Below are 22,795 nucleotides of genomic sequence, written 5' to 3'. Positions count from 1 at the left end.
TTGAGTTGATAAAATTTGATTTAGTTGGGATATATTTATTGTTATAAAGTACACTTACTGATATAAATAACGGGAATGATCGAAACACGAAAATATTTAGGGGTCTTGGTCAAAGCGCAAGGGGAAATTATATTGGTTTGATTTTTTTTCCGAACTACGGACAACATTGTATAATTTTTCCGTACACTGTGTTGGGCTACACTATTGGAACACAATACCAAATTATCTGAAAACAATAATTTCAATACTTTTAAAGTTAAGATAAAAAGCTCTTTGTATAATTATTCACAAAGTCAAAATAAGGAAAGAATGTTTATATCTTTTACTGTTAGCTTACGATTTTATCGTATTAAGATATTTGCGAATAAAGTGATATCTTAGGTATATATATATATATATATATATATATATATATATATATATATATATATATATATATATATATATATATATATATATATATATATATATATATATATATATATATATTGATAAGGAATAATTAGGGTATGATTAAAAACATATTGCTGTTCTTATTATTTTGTTAAATGTATGCGCTGTTTTCTGTCATCTATGAAGCAGATGCTCAACAGACTGATGCCACAAATTCACGTTGTTTATATACTTTGAAAATAATGCTATCTTTTTTCCAATAAATTAATTCTTTTAATCAATATAAGGGGAGGATCACCTCGTATAGCCTTGCTAAACAATAGTGTAAAGCTTTTCTTCCCATCAACTCCCCTTCTTCAGGTGACTGTCTTCAGTCTCTCACTCACCGCAGCAATGTTGCACATCTTGCTATCTTCTACAGTTATTTCAATAGTTACTGCTCTTCTTAACTAAGTGCATACCTTTTTCCCTCCAAGCCCCTCCCTTCCGCGACCTCGCTGCACTAGAGTTTCTGATCATTTTCACACTTATTCTGTTGACGTTTCCAATGCAAATACTAACTAATACCTTCACCCTTCTATCCATTTCACTGGTAAACTCAGGAATTATCTATCAGTTTCTATTTGTCCTCATGATTGCGACTTGATTTTTTTTTCAAAATAGTATCATCAAAACATCTTAGAAACTAAATTAGCGAACTTGTGACTTTTTCTGAAATTTTTGCCACTGGCTGTAAAATGAACAATAACAACGTAAACGTAAGCATGGCAACTCATGCTTTAGGCATTGAAAATTAATGTTAATATCCTAGTATGTAAACATTGTCCAGCTTCTCTTCCTCCTCCGTGTGCTTTTTCTCATAATGGGCGAGACAATACAGAGAAAGGAACGCTGAATGGTCACCTTAAAAGGAAGGAGCTATACGCTCACAAATTTTTTATCTATTAATTCTTCCTCCATCATTATCTTACACACACACACACACACACACACACACACACACACACACACACACGTCTAGATCCTTTACGCGTCCCTTCGCTAATATGGAATTATATCAAAAGAAACCGAGACAACTTACGTACTCGCTTTTCTCCAACAACCATCAGAGGAGTAAATTTCTCGCATCCCGACCACACAGAAAGAGAGCAACCAAGAACAAGTAAAACATTTCTGGAGAATGACACGTTAAGTTCTACGCGGAAGGAAAGACAAATACAAAACATATCAGTATATCTGGTCACTCTTTTAAGTCTTCACTCCGCACTTTGACAACGATGTCGACTGCAGGACTACTTAACGTGGGAATGACCTGTCGATGAATTCTTTTCTTTGTGTATTGGTGAGTATTTTTCATCACACATAATGTAGAGGTAGACTCGGTAAGTGGATTGACAGCAGTGGGAGGATGACTGAAACCTGACTAATATAAAGGTGAACGTCAATCAACTAGTGAGAAGAAGAACGTGCATTGACTACTGTGACATTGAATATGCATCGACTAGTGTTAAGGGGAATATGAACTGACTAGTGTGAAGGTGAATGTGAAATTACTGAAGTGGAGAAGAATGAAAAGTGGTTCGTGTGAAGACAATTGTGGACTAGTGTGAAAATGGACGTGAAACTGCAAAAGTGGAGATAATGGGAAATGATTAATGTGAAGATGAATGTAAACCGACTACTGTAAAGATGGATGTAACGTAACTGGTGTGAAGACAAACACGAATAAGTTAGTGTGAAGATCAATATAAACTGACTAGGGGGAAGATGGTTGGGTGAGGATGAATGTGAGCTGGCCAGCATCAAACTGAATATCTACGTAGGTGATGAACGACGGAAATTTTAGTTTTATTTTCAGAGGATCCTTATGTAGTACTTTATTATCACTCGATTCTTATTATTTTAGACTACGACACTTGGATAGTTACCAAAAAGCTTAAACTTGTAGATGATGTTGTGAAGGAAATGGATATGACTAAGCCTTGGGAGAGAGTTGTCTCTAAGAGGAGAGTTATGGTAACTGGACAAGAGAGCGAGAGAGACATCAATGTTGATAGGAGCAGGAGCGTGGCAGTGTTGGCGCAGACACCATAACGCTCGGTTGCTAGTCGGGGTTAAGCGTCGGTTATGACCCATATACCCCTTTGCCTCACACCGCAGGCAAAAGAGAGGTTAGACAAGCAGAGAGAAACACTGCAATAGGTAACACCAGAGGCTCAGAAGGCGTGCTGCCTGACTAACACCTCCAACAGACAAAGGTATGGGGGAGTGCCAAGTGCCTGTGTTTTTAATTTGACAGCAATGGTTAAAGTAGTAAGTCTTTAGATATTTCCGAGATAATTGTAATTGTTGTGATGCTTATTTTCTTGCTTTTCATAAAATTTTCAAAGTGATGTTCGCTATGGAAGCACACACTAAGTACTACAGGGAATTGTGGAAGTATGAAGAGTACGAACATCAGCAGAAATTGTGTGTGTGTGTGTGTGTGTGTGTGTGTGTGTGTGTGTGTGTGTGCTCCTTTACACAAATTCTCCTAAAGTATACTCATATTCTTACCTACTGTACATCTCGGTATTTCATTTTGTTCTCCGCTGACGCTTCCTGGGAGGCCATCAAGGGGTGCCTCGCATTCCCTGGCGTGTCTGAGGCGTGTCTCGTGTGGCTGCTGGTAGGGACAACACACCTTGGGGAGCATTAAAACATTCATCTTGCTCGTCCCCATTGTGACTGCAAGTGAAACGATCGTGACAAGTGAACGAACTGCTGTGGTAGTAGTAGTAGTAGTAGTAGTAGTAGTAGTAGTAGTAGTAGTAGTAGCAATAGTTGATGTTTTTGAAGTTGTTGTTATCATCATCATCATTACTATTATGCTGTCGCTAATGATGTTGTTACTACTACTACTACTCTACTAATACTGCTACTACTACTACTACTACTACTTCTATAACTATTAATGATGATGATAATGATAATGACACTGCTAATAATAATAATAATAATAATAATAATAATAATAATAATAATAATAATCATGTAGTTTGCTGCAGCCTACGCACAGTGACGTAGAATAAGTGACGCCATTTTCTAACCTTAGCGTTGATGAGAGGATGACGGCAGGGACTAGATGCTGGAAATGACACATACAGTACGAGGAGCACATGCACGGTGTATACTTTGTCTCACTGATAGATGACACTCACTTGTTGTATGAGGGGGGAGAGAGAGAGAGAGAGAGAGAGAGAGAGAGAGAGAGAGAGAGAGAGAGAGAGAGAGAGAGAGAGAGAGAGACTGAGTGGCAGAGGCAGAGCGATAAACAGATGGGGGGAGTGGAACCATGATATAACCGGATACGCACACTCGCCAGGTTTGACAAAGAGCAGTCCAAGAGGGAAGGCCTATCTTGTAATCCCACCTTTAACTGTGAGGACTGAGAGCAAACATTACTATTCCAGCGGTCATTTCAGCACGAGGCATTACCACTGTAAAGAACGAGACTTACATCGTGACGTATGTGAGCAAAAGAAAAACACATAACGAGTGTACCTAAAGTAGAGATATTTCATCACGAATCTTTCATTACTACTTCACCTGTTCACATACGACAAGTGGTTAATTTCCGTTAACCTGAAGTTGGATCACATTAACCAAAACATTTCTTATATCACTTGAAATTACAGGAATGAGCGAGGTTTGATATTTGAGATATATGGAAGCCGTGGCAAGAAAACTGGTTTAGGAAATGAAGAATATAATGATGATAAATATATAATTATGACGGGAGATTGTCTGATCATGAGAGTACGCAAGGCTCCTCATCGCTGCTCTCTCTCTCTCTCTCTCTCTCTCTCTCTCTCTCTCGATGAGGAACCTTGGATACTCTCATGGTCAAACAAGTTAAACTAGAAAGGTTCCACCATGTTAATGATGATGATGATGATAATAATAATAATAATAATAATAATAATAATAATAATAATAATAATAATAATAATAATACCATAACTAATAATAAGAGCAATATTAGTAATGAAAATAATAACAGTATCAATCATAATAATAATACTGATAACAACAAGAATAACTACAACATCAACAGCAACCGCAACAGCAACAACAACAACAATAATAATAATAATAATAATAATAATAATAATAAAATACATGATATTATTATTATTATCATTATCATCATCATCATCATCATCATCTTCAACATAGCATAGCCACGAAAAAAAAAAGTCAGACAGCTTGGCAAGGTCCTTCAATGTTCACATTACAAATAACAAATTTTGTGTCTCATAATGCAAATTATTTTCTAAGTGTATGTGGATCTATGGCCTTGGCAATATTCTGTTATTCGCTTACTTAAAGAGCTGTTTGCATTCATTCCTACAAGCAAAACAGTGAGAGCTGCCTCGCCTGGTGCGGTGCGGCCATGGGAGGGTTCCTGGTTACGCAGCTGATAGTAGTGCTGGCGTTGCTACCGGGACTATTACTCACGTGAGTCTGAGGTGCTTTAAAGAATGAATGTGTACTACAGTAGGTATTTCTTACATCATTACATACATCAGCACTTCACGTATGAATAAACTAGATTAAGTTAATATTACTTCAGTTTGATGGAAAAAATATTTGTCAAGTAAGCAAATATTTTGTCAAGTCCAATTGAGAACGATGATTTTGTAAATATATGGCAATAATTTTCAATATCACGTGTATCCTTTGTGGTGAATAAATAAGACTATGGGCCTCATTTCTATTATCCAAATATTGTGTTTTCTTCCAGCAAAAAGATCGGTAAGTCATGTCCCTGCCAAAGGTCCACCATCGCCCACCCCATGGCTGACGACACCTACTATACTGACATGAAAGCAGTCATTTTCTGCTGTAAAGATACCCTGTTGGGCTATCAAGACCCTGGAGCTTCCATTCAATGGTGAGGAGTTTTCTGAATAATTACAACATTCATCTGAACAGGTATAAAGATTAACACACACACACACACACACACACACACACACACACACACACAATCTTTATAGAACTTTTCCATCTATAAAATCAACCGAGTACAGTATTCTTTTTCCAGCAAAGTAATTCATCTTTATATAATTAAGATAAATCACTTGGAATATGAATATTATAGGAGAACTGAAGTTTAAGAACACATTCAGTACCCGATAGCCAAGAGTGATACATCAACCAGGATTTTAAAACTAATATGACACATATTTGATACTTAACAAAAGTGCACATGCAAACGTAACTGCATACGTGGGAATAGTTGAATTTCTGCGGTTGAATGTTTGCAACCGCATGGTGCTGGAAAAAATAAATAAATAAAAAATAAATAAAAAATAATAAATAAAGCGCATCAGAATCAAACCATGATTTCCTTCTCACGTTTTCAGGTCATTTAACGGTGAAGCCTACTCCAAAGGATGGTCCAGCTCATTCAAGGCTGACCACTGCAGCGAGAGTATCATGACCACCTCCACAAAAATCAGTGATAACGGCATCTACAGCTGCACCATCACCGCCTCCAACGGCACTTCCGAAACCTTCACAATGTCTCTGTCTGTGGAACGTAAGTTTTATACACACATACACACACATCTCGTGGTTCAGTGGTAAAGGGGCTGAGACTGTGTTGGCCTCTAAGGCTGACGTAGATTCGAACTCCACTAGAGGCTCGTCACCTCTGGGTTTTTTCCGCTGACAAGCGGGGCAGTTATTGTTTCCCCTGACCAAGGGTGTCTGGTGTGTGAGGTCACAGTCTTACCCAATGATCGGTAATATGATGTCTTAGCTCTCACTGAGAGGGTAACGGCTGGTGGTTACGTGTCCACTCGTGACACACATACAAAGTTTAAGATTAAATTTGGTAATCTTATTTTGATTAATACTGATGATATTTTTCCCGTCGTTACTCTGCTGTGGACTATTCATTGTAAAGACTGAACTCCTTTCTTGCCTTCACACTCAGGCAACATTCAGCATCGCAAGCCGCCGGAATCGATCAAGGGCTCGCCGAGCACCGTGGCTCAGTTACAAGACAGAATCGCCCTCACCTGCGAAAGTTACGTGGGAACAAACGATACACTCAAACACGGCGTAAGCATAACATGGTATAAATATTTCCCGAACAATACTATTTATGGCTTCGCCGATGATCTTCCTAACGTGACAGTGACACGAAGCATCGACTCAAGCAAGTAAGTTCTCTTGATTTGCTTAAATCTTGATATGTTAAGCGTAAACCCTGCATTACACTCCACAAATAAGTAGATTAATGAATTAATGCATATATATATATATATATATATATATATATATATATATATATATATATATATATATATATATATATATATATATATATATATATATATATATATATATATATATATATATATATATATATATATATATATATGCTTCACAACCTTATACGTATGTGATCCCCAGTATGGGTTCCATCATGGCCAGCTACCGGTGGTCGTCTGGCATCATTACCGAATCTTTCTGGGATTTTGGTGAAACTTTCGCTGTTGTTTCAGACGTATCAAAAACATTTGACAGAATCTGGAACAGAACGTAGATTTCCAAATTGCTCTCAAACAGCTTCTATCCTTCTCTCTGTAACTTCATTTCAACTTTCCTTTCTGACCATCCTATTACTGCTGTGGTAGAAGGTTACTGTTCTCTATAAGTTTATAAACAGTGGTCTTCCTCAGGATTTTGTCCTGGCACCCAATCTCCAATATTCATCAATGATCTACTACACCAAATTTATTGTCCTACCCGCTCCTACGCTGATGATATCACCTTGCACTTTTCCATGTCTTTTCTTAGACATCCAACCCTTCAGGAATTAAGCAGCTCAAGCATAATATTCACACAACACCTAACTTCTGCTTTTCTTAAAATTTCCGACTGGGGTAGAGCAAACTTAATTATGTTCAATGCCTCAAAAACTCAATTATTTCATCTATCAACTCTAAACAATCTTCCAGATAATTAGCCCCTCTTCTTCAAAGACAATCAATTGTTCCCCTCTTCTACTCTTAACATCCTCCGTCTGTTCTTTACTAATAATCTAAACTGGAAACTTCCCGTCTCGTCTCTCACTAAAACATCTTTTATAAAGTTAGGTGTTCTGAGCCGTCTTTGTTAGTTTGCCTCACCCTCCCAGCTGCTAACTCTATAAATGGATCTTATCCGCCCATGAATGGAGTATGGTTTACACACAGGAGAGGTTCCACTCACGCTGCTCTTTTGAACAGAGTACAACGATAAGCATTTCGTCTAATCAGCTCCTTTCCTCTAAATGACTGACCTCAGCCCCTCTCTTTCTCTCCGTCTTAAGGTTGCATATCTAGTAATCTTATATTGCTACTTTCACATTAATTGCTCTTCTGGTCTAGCTAATTCATGCCTTCCCTCCTCCAGAAGCCTCTCTGCACAAGACTTTCTGCTTCTTCTCAGCACTATTCTATCAACCTTTCCAACACAAGAGTTAACCAGTATTCTCAACCTTTCATTCCTTTTACTAACAAATTCTGGAACTCCTTACCTGCTTCTGTATTTCTCCCTACCTATAACTTTAACTCTTTCCAGAGAAAAACTTCAAGAATTTTTCCTCATAATTTTTGGATGATCCTTTAGACTACTCTTTAGTGACCGGTACCTGCAGTGGGCCTTTTTTCAGCCTTTTTGTTCGCTTAGGTCAGAGTTCCCTTACGTAAAATAAATAAATAAATAAATAAATAAATAAATAATTCTCTCTCTCTCTCTCTCTCTCTCTCTCTCTCTCTCTCTCTCTCTCTCTCTCTCTCTCTCTCTCTCTCTCTCTCTCAGAACATCGTGGGGCACGCTGAAAGAAGAATTGGTTATCTCGTCAGTTCATGAAATACATTTCGGCCGTTACGAGTGTAGAGTAACAAACAACTATGGAGGAATGTCCTGCAACATCTCCTTAACAGAAGGAAGTAAGTGGCTTATCCCTGTAGAAAACAAACGACATTTAGTGTTCCACTTGTGACAAAGCATAAATATTTTGCAAAATTATTATTGTTTTAAATTTGGCTTATCTATCAGCTCGAAGAAAAATGAAATAAATAAATAAATAATTGAAATTGATAAAACTCGTTGCTGAAGTGGCTTTTCTCTTCAAACATGAATCAGAAGGAAGGACAGGGGAATAGAATCAAGAATAAAATCCCAAACACAATTTAAAACTCGACTTTGCGATGTATAAAAAATAAATAAATAAATAAATAAATAAAAATAACTAAATTTGCTTCTGAACTTCTGTTTTAACCAGTCCCAGAGGTGCAGGTTAGGATACTGCAGTATAAGACAACGGTGGCGGTGGTGGCAGGTCTACTGGTAGTGGTGCTAGTACTGCTGTTAGGCTGGTGCCGCTGTGGGCTTCTAATCTCCCTGTACTGCCGCCGAAAAACATCTTCCTCAGGTACTGAAATACTTCATGACTTTAGTTCAAGGCAATTAAAGTTAGCGTATTCTGAAACAATAAGCTCTCTCACCACGGGAATTTTCAAAGGCCACAGAGATGATTAACCGGGTTTACAAGTGTATTTCTCAAGTTAAAAATATTGAAATATTGTTATTTTGTTACCAGAATCGTATAAACATCCTCGAAAACCCGTGTAACTTCAATTAGAACCTTCTGAATGTAATGGAGAAGCAGTTTCAGAATATGGTCCAATATTTCCTCTGAGTGTTAGATGCCTTTCTATGCGTTCCAGCAATACCATTAGCAAATGCAAAAGTGGCTGTTCGTGTTCATTGTAACCTATAAAATATGACGTATCACCTGAAAAATCAAGGTACTAGCTTTGAGGTGCAGGAAGTTCTCCAGTGATATCAATTACCAAACGGATGTTTTGTCACAACACTCAAGCTTTCAGGGGCAGGTGACACAAACTCTTTTGTCAGGATGATGATGAATTATATATATGAACTGATAGACAAACAGATAGACATCTTACCTAAATAATACAATATCTCCACATGGTTCTTAGGTTCTCCTATGCTTAAAAAAAAGAATCCCAATAGAACATTCAGTACAACAGTAACATAAATATTTTCTTCTCCTGACCCATAAGTACTTAATTTTTCCACAACAGAGCAGTGGTAAATCACAATTCTATTAACACACACACACACACACGCACACACACCAGCAGTCTCCTATTTGGTCTGTCACTCCCCAGAGGACAACCAGTACGATGTGTTCCTGGTTCACGGAGAGTCTACCTCCCGCTGGGTGTGGTCCTTCCTGCTGCCGGCACTGGAGGACTCCTTTGGCTACAAATGCTTCCTGCCCCAAAGGGACATGTGCGGCGGCGACAGTAAGTACCTTGCTTCGGATGTTAAGTCCTTTATTTTTCATCCTTGTTTAAGGAGTTTACCATCCCTGTTCAGAGTTGAACACACGCTCGCGCACGCGCAATAAACGCACACATGAACACCCACACACACACACACACACACAAACACATATCGGTACGTGATAAACAGAAAGTAACCGCCCATAAAACGCATTTTATTTACATATGTATTGATAATTCTAAAAAGATTGCCTCACCGATATAACCTGCTCACACCGACATAACCTGCACTCACAGCGAGGATATATCCTCGCTGTGAGTGCCTTGTGTAGCATCATGTATTTTTTTTTTTTTTTTATGTAGAAAGGACACTGGCCAAGGGCAACAAAAATCCCCCCCCCAAAAAAAAATGCCCACTGAAATGCCAGTCCCATAAAAGGGTCAAAGCAGTAGTCAAAAATTGATGAATAAGTATCTTGAAACCTCCCTCTTGAAGGAATTCAAGTCATAGGAAGGTGAAAATACAGAAGCAGGCAGAGAGTTCCAGCGTTTACCAGAGAAAGGGATGAATGATTGAGAATACTGGTTAACTCTTGCGTTAGAGAGGTGGACAGAATAGGGGTGAGAGAAAGAAGAAAGTCTTGTGTAGCGAGGCCGCAGGAGGAAGGGAGGCATGCAGTTAGCAAGATCAGAAAAGCAGTTAGCATGAAAATAGTGGTAGAAGGCAGCTAGAGATGCAACATTGCGGCGATGAGAGAGAGGCTGAAGACAGTCAGTTAGAGGAGAGGAGTTGATGAGACGAAAAGCTTTTGATTCCACCCTGTCTAGAAGAGCAGTGTGAGTGGAACCCCCCCAGACATGTGAAGCATACTCCATACATGGACGGATAAGGCCCTTGTACAGAGTTAGCAGCTGGGGGGGGTGGTGAGAAAAACTGGCGGAGACGTCTCAAAACACCTAACTTCATAGAAGCTGTTTTAGCTAGAGATGAAATGTGAAGTTTCCAGTTCAGATTATAAGTAAAGGACAGACCGAGGATGTTCAGTGTAGAAGAGGGGGACAGTTGAGTGTCATTGAAGAAGAGGGGATAGTTGTCTGGAAGGTTGTGTCGAGTTGATAGATGGAGGAATTGAGTTTTTGAGGCATTGAACAATACCAAGTTTACTCTGCCTCAATCAGAAATTTTAGAAAGATCAGAAGTCAAGCGTTCTGTGGCTTCCCTGAGTGAAATGTTTACCTCCTGAAGGGTTGGACGTCTATGAAAAGACGTGGAAAAGTGCAGGGTGGTATCATCAGCGTAGGAGTGGATAGGACAAGAAGTTTGGTTTAGAAGATCATTAGTGAATAATAAGAAGAGAGTGGGTGACAGGAAATAACCCTGAGGAACACCACTGTTAATAGATTTAGGAAAAGAATAGTGACCGTCTACCACAGCAGCAATAGAACGGTCAGAAAGGAAACTTGAGATGAAGTTACAGAGAGAAGGATAGAAGCCGTAGGAGGGTAGTTTAGAAATCAAAGCTTTGTGCCAGACTCTATCAAAAGCTTTTGATATGTCTAAGGCAACAGCAAAAGTTTCACCAAAATCTCTAAAAGAGGATGACCAAGACTCAGTAAGGAAAGCCAGATCACCAGTAGAGCGGCCTTGACGGAACCCATACTGGCGATCATATAGAAGGTTGTGAAGTGATAGATGTTTACGAATCTTCCTGTTGAGGATAGATTCAAAAACTTTAGATGGGCAGGAAATTAAAGCAATAGGACGGTAGTTTCAGGGATTAGAACGGTCACCCTTTTTAGGAACAAGCTGAATGTAGGCAAACTTCCAGCAAGAAGGAAAGGTAGATGTTGACAGACAGAGTTGAAAGAGTTTGACTATGCAAGGTGCAAGCACGGAGGCAGTTTCGGAGAACAATAGGAGGGACCCCATCAGGTCCATAAGCCTTCCGAGGGTTTAGGCCAGCGAGGGCCTGGAAAACATCACTGCAAAGAATTTTAATAGGTAGCATGAAATAGTCAGAGGGTGGAGGAGAGGGAGGAACAAGCCCAGAATCGTCCAAGGGAGAGTTTTTAGCAAAGGTTTGAGCGAAGAGTTCAGCTTTAGAAATAGATGTGATAGTAGTGATGCCATCTGGTTGAAATAAAGAAGGGAAAGAAGAAGCAAAGTTATTGGAGATATTTTTGGCTAGATGCCAGAAGTCATGAGGGGAGTTAGATCTTGAAAGGTTTTGACACTTTCTATTAATGAAGGAGTTTTTGGCTAGTTGGAGGACAGAAATATAAAGTACATGAGATTCTGGTGATGGAAGGCTTAAGTATCTTTTGTGGGCCACCTCTCTATCATGTATAGCACGAGAACGAGCTGTGTTAAACCAAGGTTTAGAAGGTTTAGGTCGAGAAAAAGAGTGAGGAATATACGCCTCTATGCCAGACACTATCACCTCTGTTATGCGCTCAGCACACAAAGACAGGTCTCTGACGGGTCTCTGATGTATCCACGTGAGGTTTGTCTTCTAAATATAACAATTCACTTCAGTCCTTCAACTGATACAGACTCCTTTACTTGTAAAAGAGAAATACAGAGAAATTACATTATATATATATATATATATATATATATATATATATATATATATATATATATATATATATATATATATATATATATATATATATATATATATATATATATATATATATATATATATATATATATATATATTATTATTATTATTATTATTATTATTATTTTCATACATCTCTAGACTTGCTTTGCACCTTTGGATTTGTTTCCCTTTTCAAGTGACCTGCATATCAAGATTAGCAGTCTCCATGAAGGTTTCAGCATCTATTCTTCTTAGAAATAGAGCAACATACAATTTTTTTCATCTTAAGAACCTTGGATTGACCTTTTTACTTCAGACTAATGATGAAGGTAAAAACAACACTGATACTCTGAAGCAAGGTTGCCTATTTGCTTTCTACAGTGGTAGCAGAATCCATACTCGAGGCTATGGAGAAGTGCCGTCGGGTAGTGGTGGTGATGACACCGTGCCTGCTTGACAGTCCCTGGGCAACTTGGGCCACCTACAGTGGCATCCAGACAGCCCTCACATCCAGGGCACGCATTCTTGCCCTTGTCCACAAGGTTAGTTTTTTATTTAATATTTGTATAGATTTGAACAGTCTTTGAACACTAGCTAAATATTACCTAAGTGAGTTCGGTTTACCAATTGATATTAATACCTCCACGATGCGTTATCATGCTTCTAATGTAATTAGAGGTCACGTGGTAATTCTTCTGAATATTTGTCACATTGAAAAAGGGAAAGCATCATAAATAAAAGAAAAAATAATGGAAAGAGCAACAAAACAATGAAGAAAAGTATTTTATAGATGAATAGGCTGATAGAAATCTAGGTGAGGAGATCAGTTAAGAACTTTTCCTTTGAGAACCTGGAGCAGACAGATGGCAAACACAGATGAGTGAGAAAGATTAGAAAGGTGGTGTGTGTGTGTGTGTGTGTGTGTGTGTGTGTGTATATATATATATATATATATATATATATATATATATATATATATATATATATATATATATATATATATATATATATATATATATATATATATATATATATATATATATATATATATATATATATATATATATATAATTTATCCATTTTAGGAACAGAGCTTGAAGAGTAACTCTCTGCATCCAAACCCTTTTCTGAGTGTTCTGAAGGTGGTTAAGAAGATTAAGTTGCCAGAAGAGTTTGCGAGGGACTTTAGTGAACAGTGTCCACTGCAACCTTCTGATATACCCATGCAAGAGAGGAACAACCAAAAGACAGAACTAAAATTGATAATTCCTGAAATAGATGTCCGCAATAGCTCATCCAACTCTCTTTCAAAAAGTCAGAGGTTTTCAAATATGATCAGTGGAAGCAATGCCGCCTCAAGGGAAGACTTGGAATGCACAAAGAACAAACCAACAGAAGTTGGCCATACTGTTGTGTTCATGTTTGAGGATCAGGGACCACAGGATCCTGGCTCTCCAAACTCAGTGACACCCTTCATCTTATCTCCTCATCCCAAGCCTCACAGATGTTCTGACAGCTCGGTTAGTGGCAGTAGCAGTAGTAAAACTGTGTAATGACAATGATAATCTTGATCTAAATATGGCATTATGAATTATAAGCATAAGGAAGCCGCATTATATCAGCTGTTTGTTTATGTTGATCTTTTTCCTTAACATATCACTTTGCTCCATCAGGTGTGGCAGTCTGTTAGCTGGTGTTTCCAGATGATCTGCATCGGGGATCCAGAAGAGCAGTTTTGGCAGAAGCTGCGCCTCCATTTTGGTCCCCCCTTGCATCAGCAGGCCCAAGTGCACTGACAAGTGACGCGCCCAGCACAACATGGGTGCTTTTCACTTCGTGAACTATGCCTGTGACGGAGGTGAGGTTAGCAGTTGGGAGATTACATGATGCAAATGCAAACAGATGCTTCTTTTAAAGGTAACTACCCACTTGCAAGAATATACCTTTGAGGTAATTACATGATTCACTTCTAAAATAAAATCTAAAAATATTTTATTATTACAATTAGTGAGCAAATGATGAAGTTGGGACGATGGACTTAAACATAACTAAATAATGAGTGTGTTTTTGTCTTTGATTCACTTTCATGAAATTTTGCTTTATTGAAAGATGCAAAACACAAAAACAAGTAAGAATTGTTACATAAGTGACTGAATCCTAAGAATAGATTTTGTGATACACGTCTAGAACATCCATATTTGTGTAATGAAGGAATTAGAACCTGACTTTATTGGTGTGTGGGATTTAAATCAATTGATTATATTTTTTTCATTAAGGGATATGGTATAAATTATAAGGAGAGAATTTGCTATTTCTCCAATTTACAAGTGGAACAGCATTTTTTCACAGCCCTAGATGTTCTTCAATATGTCTGGAAGCTAAATGTTCCACGAGGGCTTGAGGGACGACTTGTTCTTATAATTAGCTAGTGACATATTATTGCCTCAAGTCAGGGGCATTGATTTGAAGTGTCAATGATCAGAAAAGGTTTGATTTTTCTTTTTTTTAACAAATGAAAATATGCATGAAGTAATCATATTGTTTTTTTTCTTTTATGTAGGAGGGGCACCAGCCAAGGGCAACAAATATTGCAAAAAAATAAATAAATAAATAAATAAATAAATAAATAAAAAATAAAAAAAAACACTGAGGTGCCGATCCCTGAAAAGAGTCAAAAGCGTCAGTCAGAAATAAAGGATAAATGTCTTGAAACCTCCCTTTTGAAGGAGTTCAAGACATACAAAGGTGGAAGTAAAGAAACAGGCAAAGAGTTCCAGAGTTTGCCTATGTTAGGATACGTTAGATTAGGTTACTACGTTCACTTAAATTTATTACTTTCTAAGTACGGGTGATAAGGAGTGCTCTCATTACGAATAAACACGTTGTTTTAATTATGAGATTATACTGGGTATCAATTTAAAATGATGAATGATCTGCTTCATGTGTTTTCTGAAACTTATTTTAGGGACTTTAAAAAGGGTTAACACAATGGATATGTTCAGCATAATGGTATTCACATTACATTAAATGACGAAGTACCTGAGTGGAAGTCACCAGAGAGACTTCTACTTGCCATATACATGGTGCACTTTCATGGTGTGCTGTCACAAAAATGATGATCCATTGAACTAGACTTTACTATAAGCCATGTAGACGTAAAAGTAAGGGTGGGATTGTGATAGTAATGGTTTTCATGTCCTTGACGTTTTCTTGAAATCCTCAACATGGAGATTTTATTCAGAACATTGTGGTCCATTACATATGCACAGACACACACATATACGCACACACACACATACAAGTGTGTAGTATTTCAACCATAAATACAGTTTAACTAGTTGAAAATAATTCAATGATTTTTGCATCAATTACATTGAACTTTACTTTGTTCTGATTTTTGTGACTCACTTTTTTTCTTTTAACTGTATATATAGAGATATCAGCTAGGGTACCGCCATGGTACAGTGGTAGTGCGGCCAGTTGGGTTACAATGGATTCTCAGGCACATGGGTTCAAATCATAGCCACGGTCTGAGGTTAAGGGTATCCACTCAGAGTAACGGTTCCCAAATGCCAAAATAAAAGTTCTCCATTGCGAGGCATCATCCTAATTTGGATATGTTGGGGAATCTGGACGTGAAAAAAAAGAGAAAAAAAAAAAAAAGGGAATATTACATAAAATATATATTTTTATATATAAAATGATTATTTTGTTACAGTTTTTGAATTTATGAACCACTCTCACCGCTTATTATGAGATTCCACAACAGTACAAACCTTCATTATATCCAACACTGCCAGTTGTATCAAGTACTTTCAAATAAATACAAGATTACCATTTACATGTAACATTCAACATTGTCAATTACAATTTAAGGACATTCAGCACTGCTGATTACATTCAACACTGCTACTAACATACAACTTCATCAGGCCTAAAACTACCATTACATTCATCAATGAGCATTATGCACAGCTTTATTACATCTATCACTGCCAGACACATTCAATACTGCCAATGAAAACTTGCTCACGTCCAACACTTCCAGCTATGTTCAATACTAACATTATATGCTACTCAGTTTTGTGCAAAACTGCCAAGCTTTAGAATGAATGAAACCATTTCTACAGGTTACAGTGTTTTGAAGAGCGATGATTGAAAATAGAAAAGAGGAATAGTTTTATATTGATTCATTGGATTTTTTGCACATTATGAAATGATAAGGTAAATCCAGACTTATGAATAGGTGGAAAAGTGTGTGTTATATTTTTCTAAAAAGTGAATGATGAGTGGAGAGATTGCTAATGATTATCTTACCTGCCAACAATGAGTACCATGATTTTAGCTTTTATGAGTAGGTGTGTGGTGGATGTTTCCTTCCTTATAAAATAATGGAATTGTATTGTGTACATGTATACTGATTACTGATGTATACTGATGTATAATGATTACTTTTTAAAATAAAATTATGATCTTCATAGATGTTTTTAATGGCAAATTTGAAATTCAAAATGCAGGGACGATTTTTTTTAATAGTCTATCAAATAAAATTTAGAACTGAGAAGTCTATTTTCCATGTACACTGTGCATTTTCTTAAGTTAAACTGACATCATATATCTGACAAGTTACCATTAAAAAAACAGCCACTAAGTCGAACTACTCTTCTGTTAGCAACCCCAAGTGTGTTGACATTTGTAGCCCTTTATCTAATTTTAAATCTGTGGGACATCAATTTTCTATTAAATTTTATTTTATTTTCTTCACCAAAGCACAGATGTCTGAAGGTGTTAACAATAACTCCTGCTGCTTCCTCCTACTTTCCCTATCTTCATTTTTAATTCAAAGCTGGATTTTGTGCCTACATGCAGGATGACTTAACTTGCTTTTGTATCCATGCTCTTGAGTTTCGTAAATTTTAATGTTCTATGATATATCTGATCTAGCCTATCTATTTCCTGTTCCTCTCTTTCCTTGATTATGTGTGCATGTATCAGCTTATCTTTATCATCTATGAAAATCTACTTATTTTCTGACATTTTTTGCATGTTTTCCTAAGTGTAAGTAGTCAATAAATCGTCATTAAGAATTCTAATCATCCTATGTAATTATTCTGTATTCTTCACTCTGTGGACATGAAAAGAAATCCCTTTGGATGTGTCTTCGCCTGGCTAGTTACCTTTATCTCGTAGCTGTTCTTGGCTGCATTTGTTAACCTTCTACCTATTCTAACCAATTCATTAACTGTACTTAGCCCTTAATCCTCTTATCTTGCCTCTAATCTTCTGTATACTTCTTTTCAGTAATATATAATGTTTTAACCTACCAGACATCAATTGGATTCTTCTTCTTTGATCTTATTGCTCTATATGGAGTACTTTCCATCTGGTCTGTACATAATTTATCAACGAAATATTCATACAGCTCATTAGAATTAACCATCTCTAATCACACTCTCTCTTGGTCCCCTCCATCAATTCCATTCAATCCATCCTGTTTTTATCTCACCTCCCCTATCACAGCTAAACATGGCTCCCACACCACAGCCTGACTCACCTTACCTCTCCCACCCTTCCCTCCCCACATCCAAAGACCTCATTCCATTATCACTTTCTGTCACCATTCCATTTATCCTCCCAGCTTGACCTGATCCCCACAATATAAAATATTATATAATATATATATATATATATATATATATATATATATATATATATATATATATATATATATATATATATATATATATATATATATATATATATATATATATCAAACACAAATCCTACATTTCATAAGCAGATCTGCTGTGTATTTTTTTAACTCCGATTATTCATAAATTTTATCAGCTGTAAGAATTTTATACATGTATTGTTTGTTCTGTAAGACATCATGCATCCCAAGAAGAAAGATGCATTGCACCTCCCTTAAACATAGTCAATGGTGCTTAAGGGTGCAAGACGTGCTCATAACATGTTCCATCAGTCTGCCTCATTTAAAGGATTCCTTTAATTGTATAAGGAAACAATTCATATGTAAATAAAACCGGTAATGACTATATGGAAACAAATGATGTAGTGATTAAACTTTATTCATAATACTGATTTTGACAACCTGGCCAATCTTTTCAGCATATGAAATGAAACCAATGGAAAAAAAAAAAAAAAAAAACATGCACACTGATTCACAATGCATCAAGGTGAAAATCTAAAAATTGTACACATAACGAAACAAATAAAAATTATCGATGTATAAATGCTCTGTAACTTACAGAGCACGCTTACAGAGGATTAAGGGCTAACTACAATTAATGAATTGAAAAAGAGAGAGAGAGAGAGAGAGAGAGAGAGAGAGAGAGAGAGAGAGAGAGAGAGAGAGAGAGAGAGAGAGAGAGAGAGAGAGAGAGAGAGAGAGAGAGAGAGAGAGAGAGAGAGAGAGAGAGAGAGAGAGAGAGAGAGAGTTAAGGGGCCCGATCGAGTTATTTACCATTTTCGTTATTTATGAACCAAACTGCACCAAATTTTTATGGGCTATAAAGCTCCTTTAGATGAGTTATATGTATAAGTTTAAATAAATTTGGAGCAAGTTTTCTTTTTTTATGAAAATACAAAAAATTTAGGTTTAGATTTTTTAGTACTTTGACGAGTTTTTCTTGGATTTTCTTAAAAACTTGTCACAAGATACTTTGATGGTTTAAAAAAAATTTTGAGACAGAATTTTCATTTTTGGTTTTGTTGTCAAGAAAATACAAAATTTTCCTCATCCAGTTATTTCTCTAACTAGAAAAAAAAAGAACTAAACAATCAAAATTGTCACTTTTTTTTTACTTTTTAGGTATTTTAATTCCCTTTCTAGTGACACTAGATTCATCAAAACTGGATAATAAATGGTAGGGAAATATGCCTAAATATCGCAATAAGTTAATTTTGAAATAAAGGCTTTAAAGTTTAAAGGGACACACACACACTTTTCATCCATATACAGCTGTATAAAACTGATTTTTAGTTGCTAAGTGTTATGATGCATTTGTTTTGAATTGCAGATTATTTTGAGTCATAATTGAAGGTGTTAGATTTATAAATGGCTTGTTTTGTTGGCATCTGGTTTTCTTAGATCAGGATGGTCCAATTATGGGCCTGCAGATCACCAGTTAAATGTCTGTGGCTTGCAACCACTTGTATTATAAATTTATTTTGTACATGAAAAACTCGAATGAAGTTTCTGTGTCTGTATATGAAATAGCAATAGGAACTGGGATTATATATATATATATATATATATATATATATATATATATATATATATATATATATATATATATATATATATATATATATATATATATATATAGGAGGAGGCAAAAGGCAACTGCCAAAATGATAATTACTCCTAGTGAAGTCTAAAGCACTTGATTAGGGGGTGCTGTGAACTTATCATTAAACTCAGCTGTGACCTCACTGAAAGTTTCCCTTTGTGTCTCACAGCACAAGGGGGCAATCACAGCCTGCCCTCTAAAGACAACTCTCTTCCTCCACACAATACTACAAGCACCTAATAATACACACACCTTTCACTCAAAAATTAAAAATTATCATGGCAACTCCTACACCTACCTTGGAGTCCCCATCTGGGGAGGGGACCACAAATGTCCCCAGGTCGGACTGCTTAAAAGGTGACAGAAGCAGAAAAAAGAGGGAGAGGAGAGCTGGTAAGACCAAGAAGGAAGGAGAGGAGAGCTGATAAGAACAAGAGGGAAGGAAACAAAAATATAGTAAGAACAAGAAGGAAAGAGACAAAACAAGGAGAGTATCATTTCATGTTTACCTTTCCTTGTAGGCTACATCAATCTTCTTCAGCTTTTTGTTGTACTCTGGGTGCAAGTTGTCACGCAGCTGTTGCAGCTGCTTCTTGAACTGAATGAGCTTGTCTTCATACATTCTGTGAGTGGAAAGCAAATGACATACAGATGAGAAGTGCTGTGTGTGTGTGTGTGTGTGTGTGTGTGTGTGTGTGTGTGTGTGTGTGTGTGTGCATGTGTGCGTGCGTGCGTGCGTGCAATAATAATCAACCCATATATATATATATATATATATATATATATATATATATATATATATATATATATATATATATATATATATATATATATATATATATATATATATGCTAGGCCAGCATAGGGAGGTCCAGTGAAAGCATCACACACTCATACACACATCACTTGCACTATTAACTCAATAACAACAACAACAAAAACAATAATAATAATAATAACAATAACAATAGTAATAATAATAATAATAATAATAATAATAATAATAATAATAATAATAATAACAACAACAAAAATAACAACCTTTTAACAGTCTTTTAAAAGTAAATAACAAGTAAATAACAAGTGAATAACAGCCTTTTAAAAGTAATGGAGGTGTTTTTGGAATGAGGTCCTGTCTCCTCTCTCTGCCTCCTCAGCTTCATCACTCTCCTGGTCCTCATAGTCCCTTGAGTCCTCAAAATCTGTCATTATCATCCTTGCAGTCATAGCTGTCCTGGGCCAAATCCACCAAGCCTGATGGTCTTGGTGACACTAAGTCAGATATGACACTACCAACACCGCCACCAGGTCACCTTCAGCTGCACTTCACACTGTAAACTTGAGTAGGGCATCACCTGATGAGGTGTAGATATAGCCTCAGTTGGTGATCTTCACCACACCCTTGCTGAAAGGTTAGGTTAGGTTAGGCTACAGGAGCATAGACAACTGGGTTCAATTGATCTATTTGTCAGGAATTACTGTGGCACCCCAATACTTGCTTAATCCAACTCAGATTTACAGCCTTTAATTATAATTCTTTGTTGCTTGTCACATAACCATGACCCCATCCAGACCAACACTTTCTCATCCATCCCATGCACTCTGACCTTTCTCAAGAGTCTTGGATGGGGTACCTTGTTGAAAGCCTTACTAAAGTCCAGGTACAGGATGCCATGGGTATCCCCAGGTATTAACCACACTTGAGGAAGGCTGGCCCAGAAATAACACATGGATACTCCTGCCAGACATGTGACTAATTTTCCCTTGCTTCATTATGCAGAAATGGCTACTTGGATGTGGCCATCATTTTTCTTATATTCTCTCACTTTCTTTCACTGTACATTTCCTGTCAGTACTCCTAGACATAAAAGAACATCCCACACCTTTGCTTACTATACCTGTACTACAGATATAATAAGAATTAACCTCAGAGAAGAATGCTTGCTTTATTTCAACACTATCCAAAATAAGTGATGTTAAGGACAACATGGCACTGTCATATTGTGAAGTGTTACAGAAGGCCCAGAATCTCTAAACTGTGGTGAATGATGATGGTGACAAAAGACAGATTTAGTAGATGAGGCTGCTCAGAAAGTTAGCGACAGGATAAGAAGAGAAAACAATTTGATCATTCATGGTGTGCCAGAGAAAATTAAATGAAATTTTACTGTACAGGACAAGGAAGAAAGGGGGAGGCATGATAAGTTGGTAGTTAAAGAGTTCTGCAATTAAATGAACCTGAACTGCTATGATAGTGACACTGCAGAAATTAGAATTATTACTGGTTCAAGTAAGTACTTGAGGCTCAGGAAACAGCATGAAACCCAGACCTATCCTGGTGGTAGTCAACAGTGGGTTAAAGGATAGTATGCTGATGAATCTGTTTAGGAGCGAAGTGGCACATGACATGTCCAGGAAGGAAAGATAATTAAATGATAAACAGCGAAAAGAAGCAAGAGAAAGAAACTAACATATTACTAAAAGCTGGAGTCACAGACCTAGGAAATAGGCTTTCTTCCCAGAACACTATTGCGAGTAACTGAGTAAACCAGAAAATGCCTCTCCCTCACTCAACAAATACTAAAGGCTAATTACTTCATGTTGACCTCTCTTTTGTCTCCCCTAAAAATGTAGTTTGTGTATATGTTATTTGAAGCAGAATTACCTCAGTTCGTCAGTTGATCACAAGTTGCTAGCCTGTGCCTCTCCGCCTCTCCTGCTCGTCGCCTCAGCTGGAAACGTTTGTATTTTGTAAACAAATCTCTCTCTCTCTCTCTCTCTCTCTCTCTCTCTCTCTCTCTCTCTCTCTCTCTCTCTCATTAAGAGAGTTAAAAAATAAGAAAATAAATAAATAAATAAAATTCTATTATTTTGAGAAGGTTTCTTGCATAATATTCTTTCAAGTGCTTTTAGATTCCTGGCGGGAGGAAGGCAGGTGTGTGGTCAGTGGAACCGCCAGCTTCGTATATTCATTGCTTGGGGATTTTGGGGTTGGTAGGGGTAGGAGGCGTTTGTGGTCAGTGGGATTCCTAACTTCATATATTCATGGATTTGAGGAGTAGTCAATAGGACCCCCTACCTTCGTTTTGTTAAGAACGCGATATGTAGCAGCAGTGACAGTGCTTAG

General features: G+C 37.0%; 2 protein-coding genes and 1 long non-coding RNA gene across 6 annotated transcripts in view; 1 reads left to right on the top strand and 2 right to left on the bottom strand.

Moving 5' to 3' along the window:
- Positions 1 to 3,629, bottom strand: part of LOC135100027 (uncharacterized) — a 37,122-nt gene extending 33,493 nt beyond the window's left edge. Inside the window, exons 1-2 of one of the 3 annotated variants that reach the window (XM_064002872.1) lie at positions 3,483 to 3,629; positions 2,950 to 3,076 (exon numbers count right to left, since the gene is read on the bottom strand). The gene's annotated coding sequence lies outside the window, so the exon portion shown is untranslated. Of the gene's footprint in view, positions 1 to 2,949; positions 3,121 to 3,482 lie in introns of all 3 variants that reach the window. The other 2 variants (XM_064002873.1, XM_064002874.1) reach the window with 2 other exon arrangements.
- On the top strand, positions 2,445 to 16,833 carry LOC135100028 (interleukin-1 receptor accessory protein-like 1-A). Of its 2 annotated transcripts, XM_064002876.1 has the most exons (11): positions 2,445 to 2,651; positions 4,790 to 4,893; positions 5,180 to 5,329; positions 5,805 to 5,980; positions 6,380 to 6,608; positions 8,254 to 8,384; positions 8,720 to 8,869; positions 9,633 to 9,770; positions 12,737 to 12,897; positions 13,441 to 13,875; positions 14,029 to 16,833. In XM_064002876.1, exons 2-11 carry the CDS (start codon positions 4,829 to 4,831, stop codon positions 14,149 to 14,151), a joined length of 1,758 nt encoding a protein of 585 aa, XP_063858946.1. In that variant the 5' UTR covers positions 2,445 to 2,651; positions 4,790 to 4,828; the 3' UTR covers positions 14,152 to 16,833. The 2 variants fall into 2 exon arrangements, with proteins under 2 accessions (XP_063858946.1, XP_063858947.1); XM_064002877.1 differs by lacking the exon at positions 8,720 to 8,869 and having other exon boundaries at positions 2,453 to 2,651.
- Positions 15,554 to 22,465, bottom strand: LOC135100029 (uncharacterized). The gene is made up of 4 exons (XR_010268488.1): positions 22,334 to 22,465; positions 21,024 to 21,073; positions 20,178 to 20,291; positions 15,554 to 15,984 (listed from the first exon to the last, which is right to left on the bottom strand). It is a non-coding gene; the product is annotated as an uncharacterized LOC135100029 (long non-coding RNA).
- Positions 22,466 to 22,795: the final 330 nt, after the last annotated feature.

The sequence above is a fragment of the Scylla paramamosain genome, chromosome 4 (genome assembly GCF_035594125.1).
Source record: "Scylla paramamosain isolate STU-SP2022 chromosome 4, ASM3559412v1, whole genome shotgun sequence".
NCBI lineage: Eukaryota > Metazoa > Arthropoda > Malacostraca > Decapoda > Portunidae > Scylla > Scylla paramamosain.
This window is presented reverse-complemented; position numbering and strand designations above follow the sequence as displayed.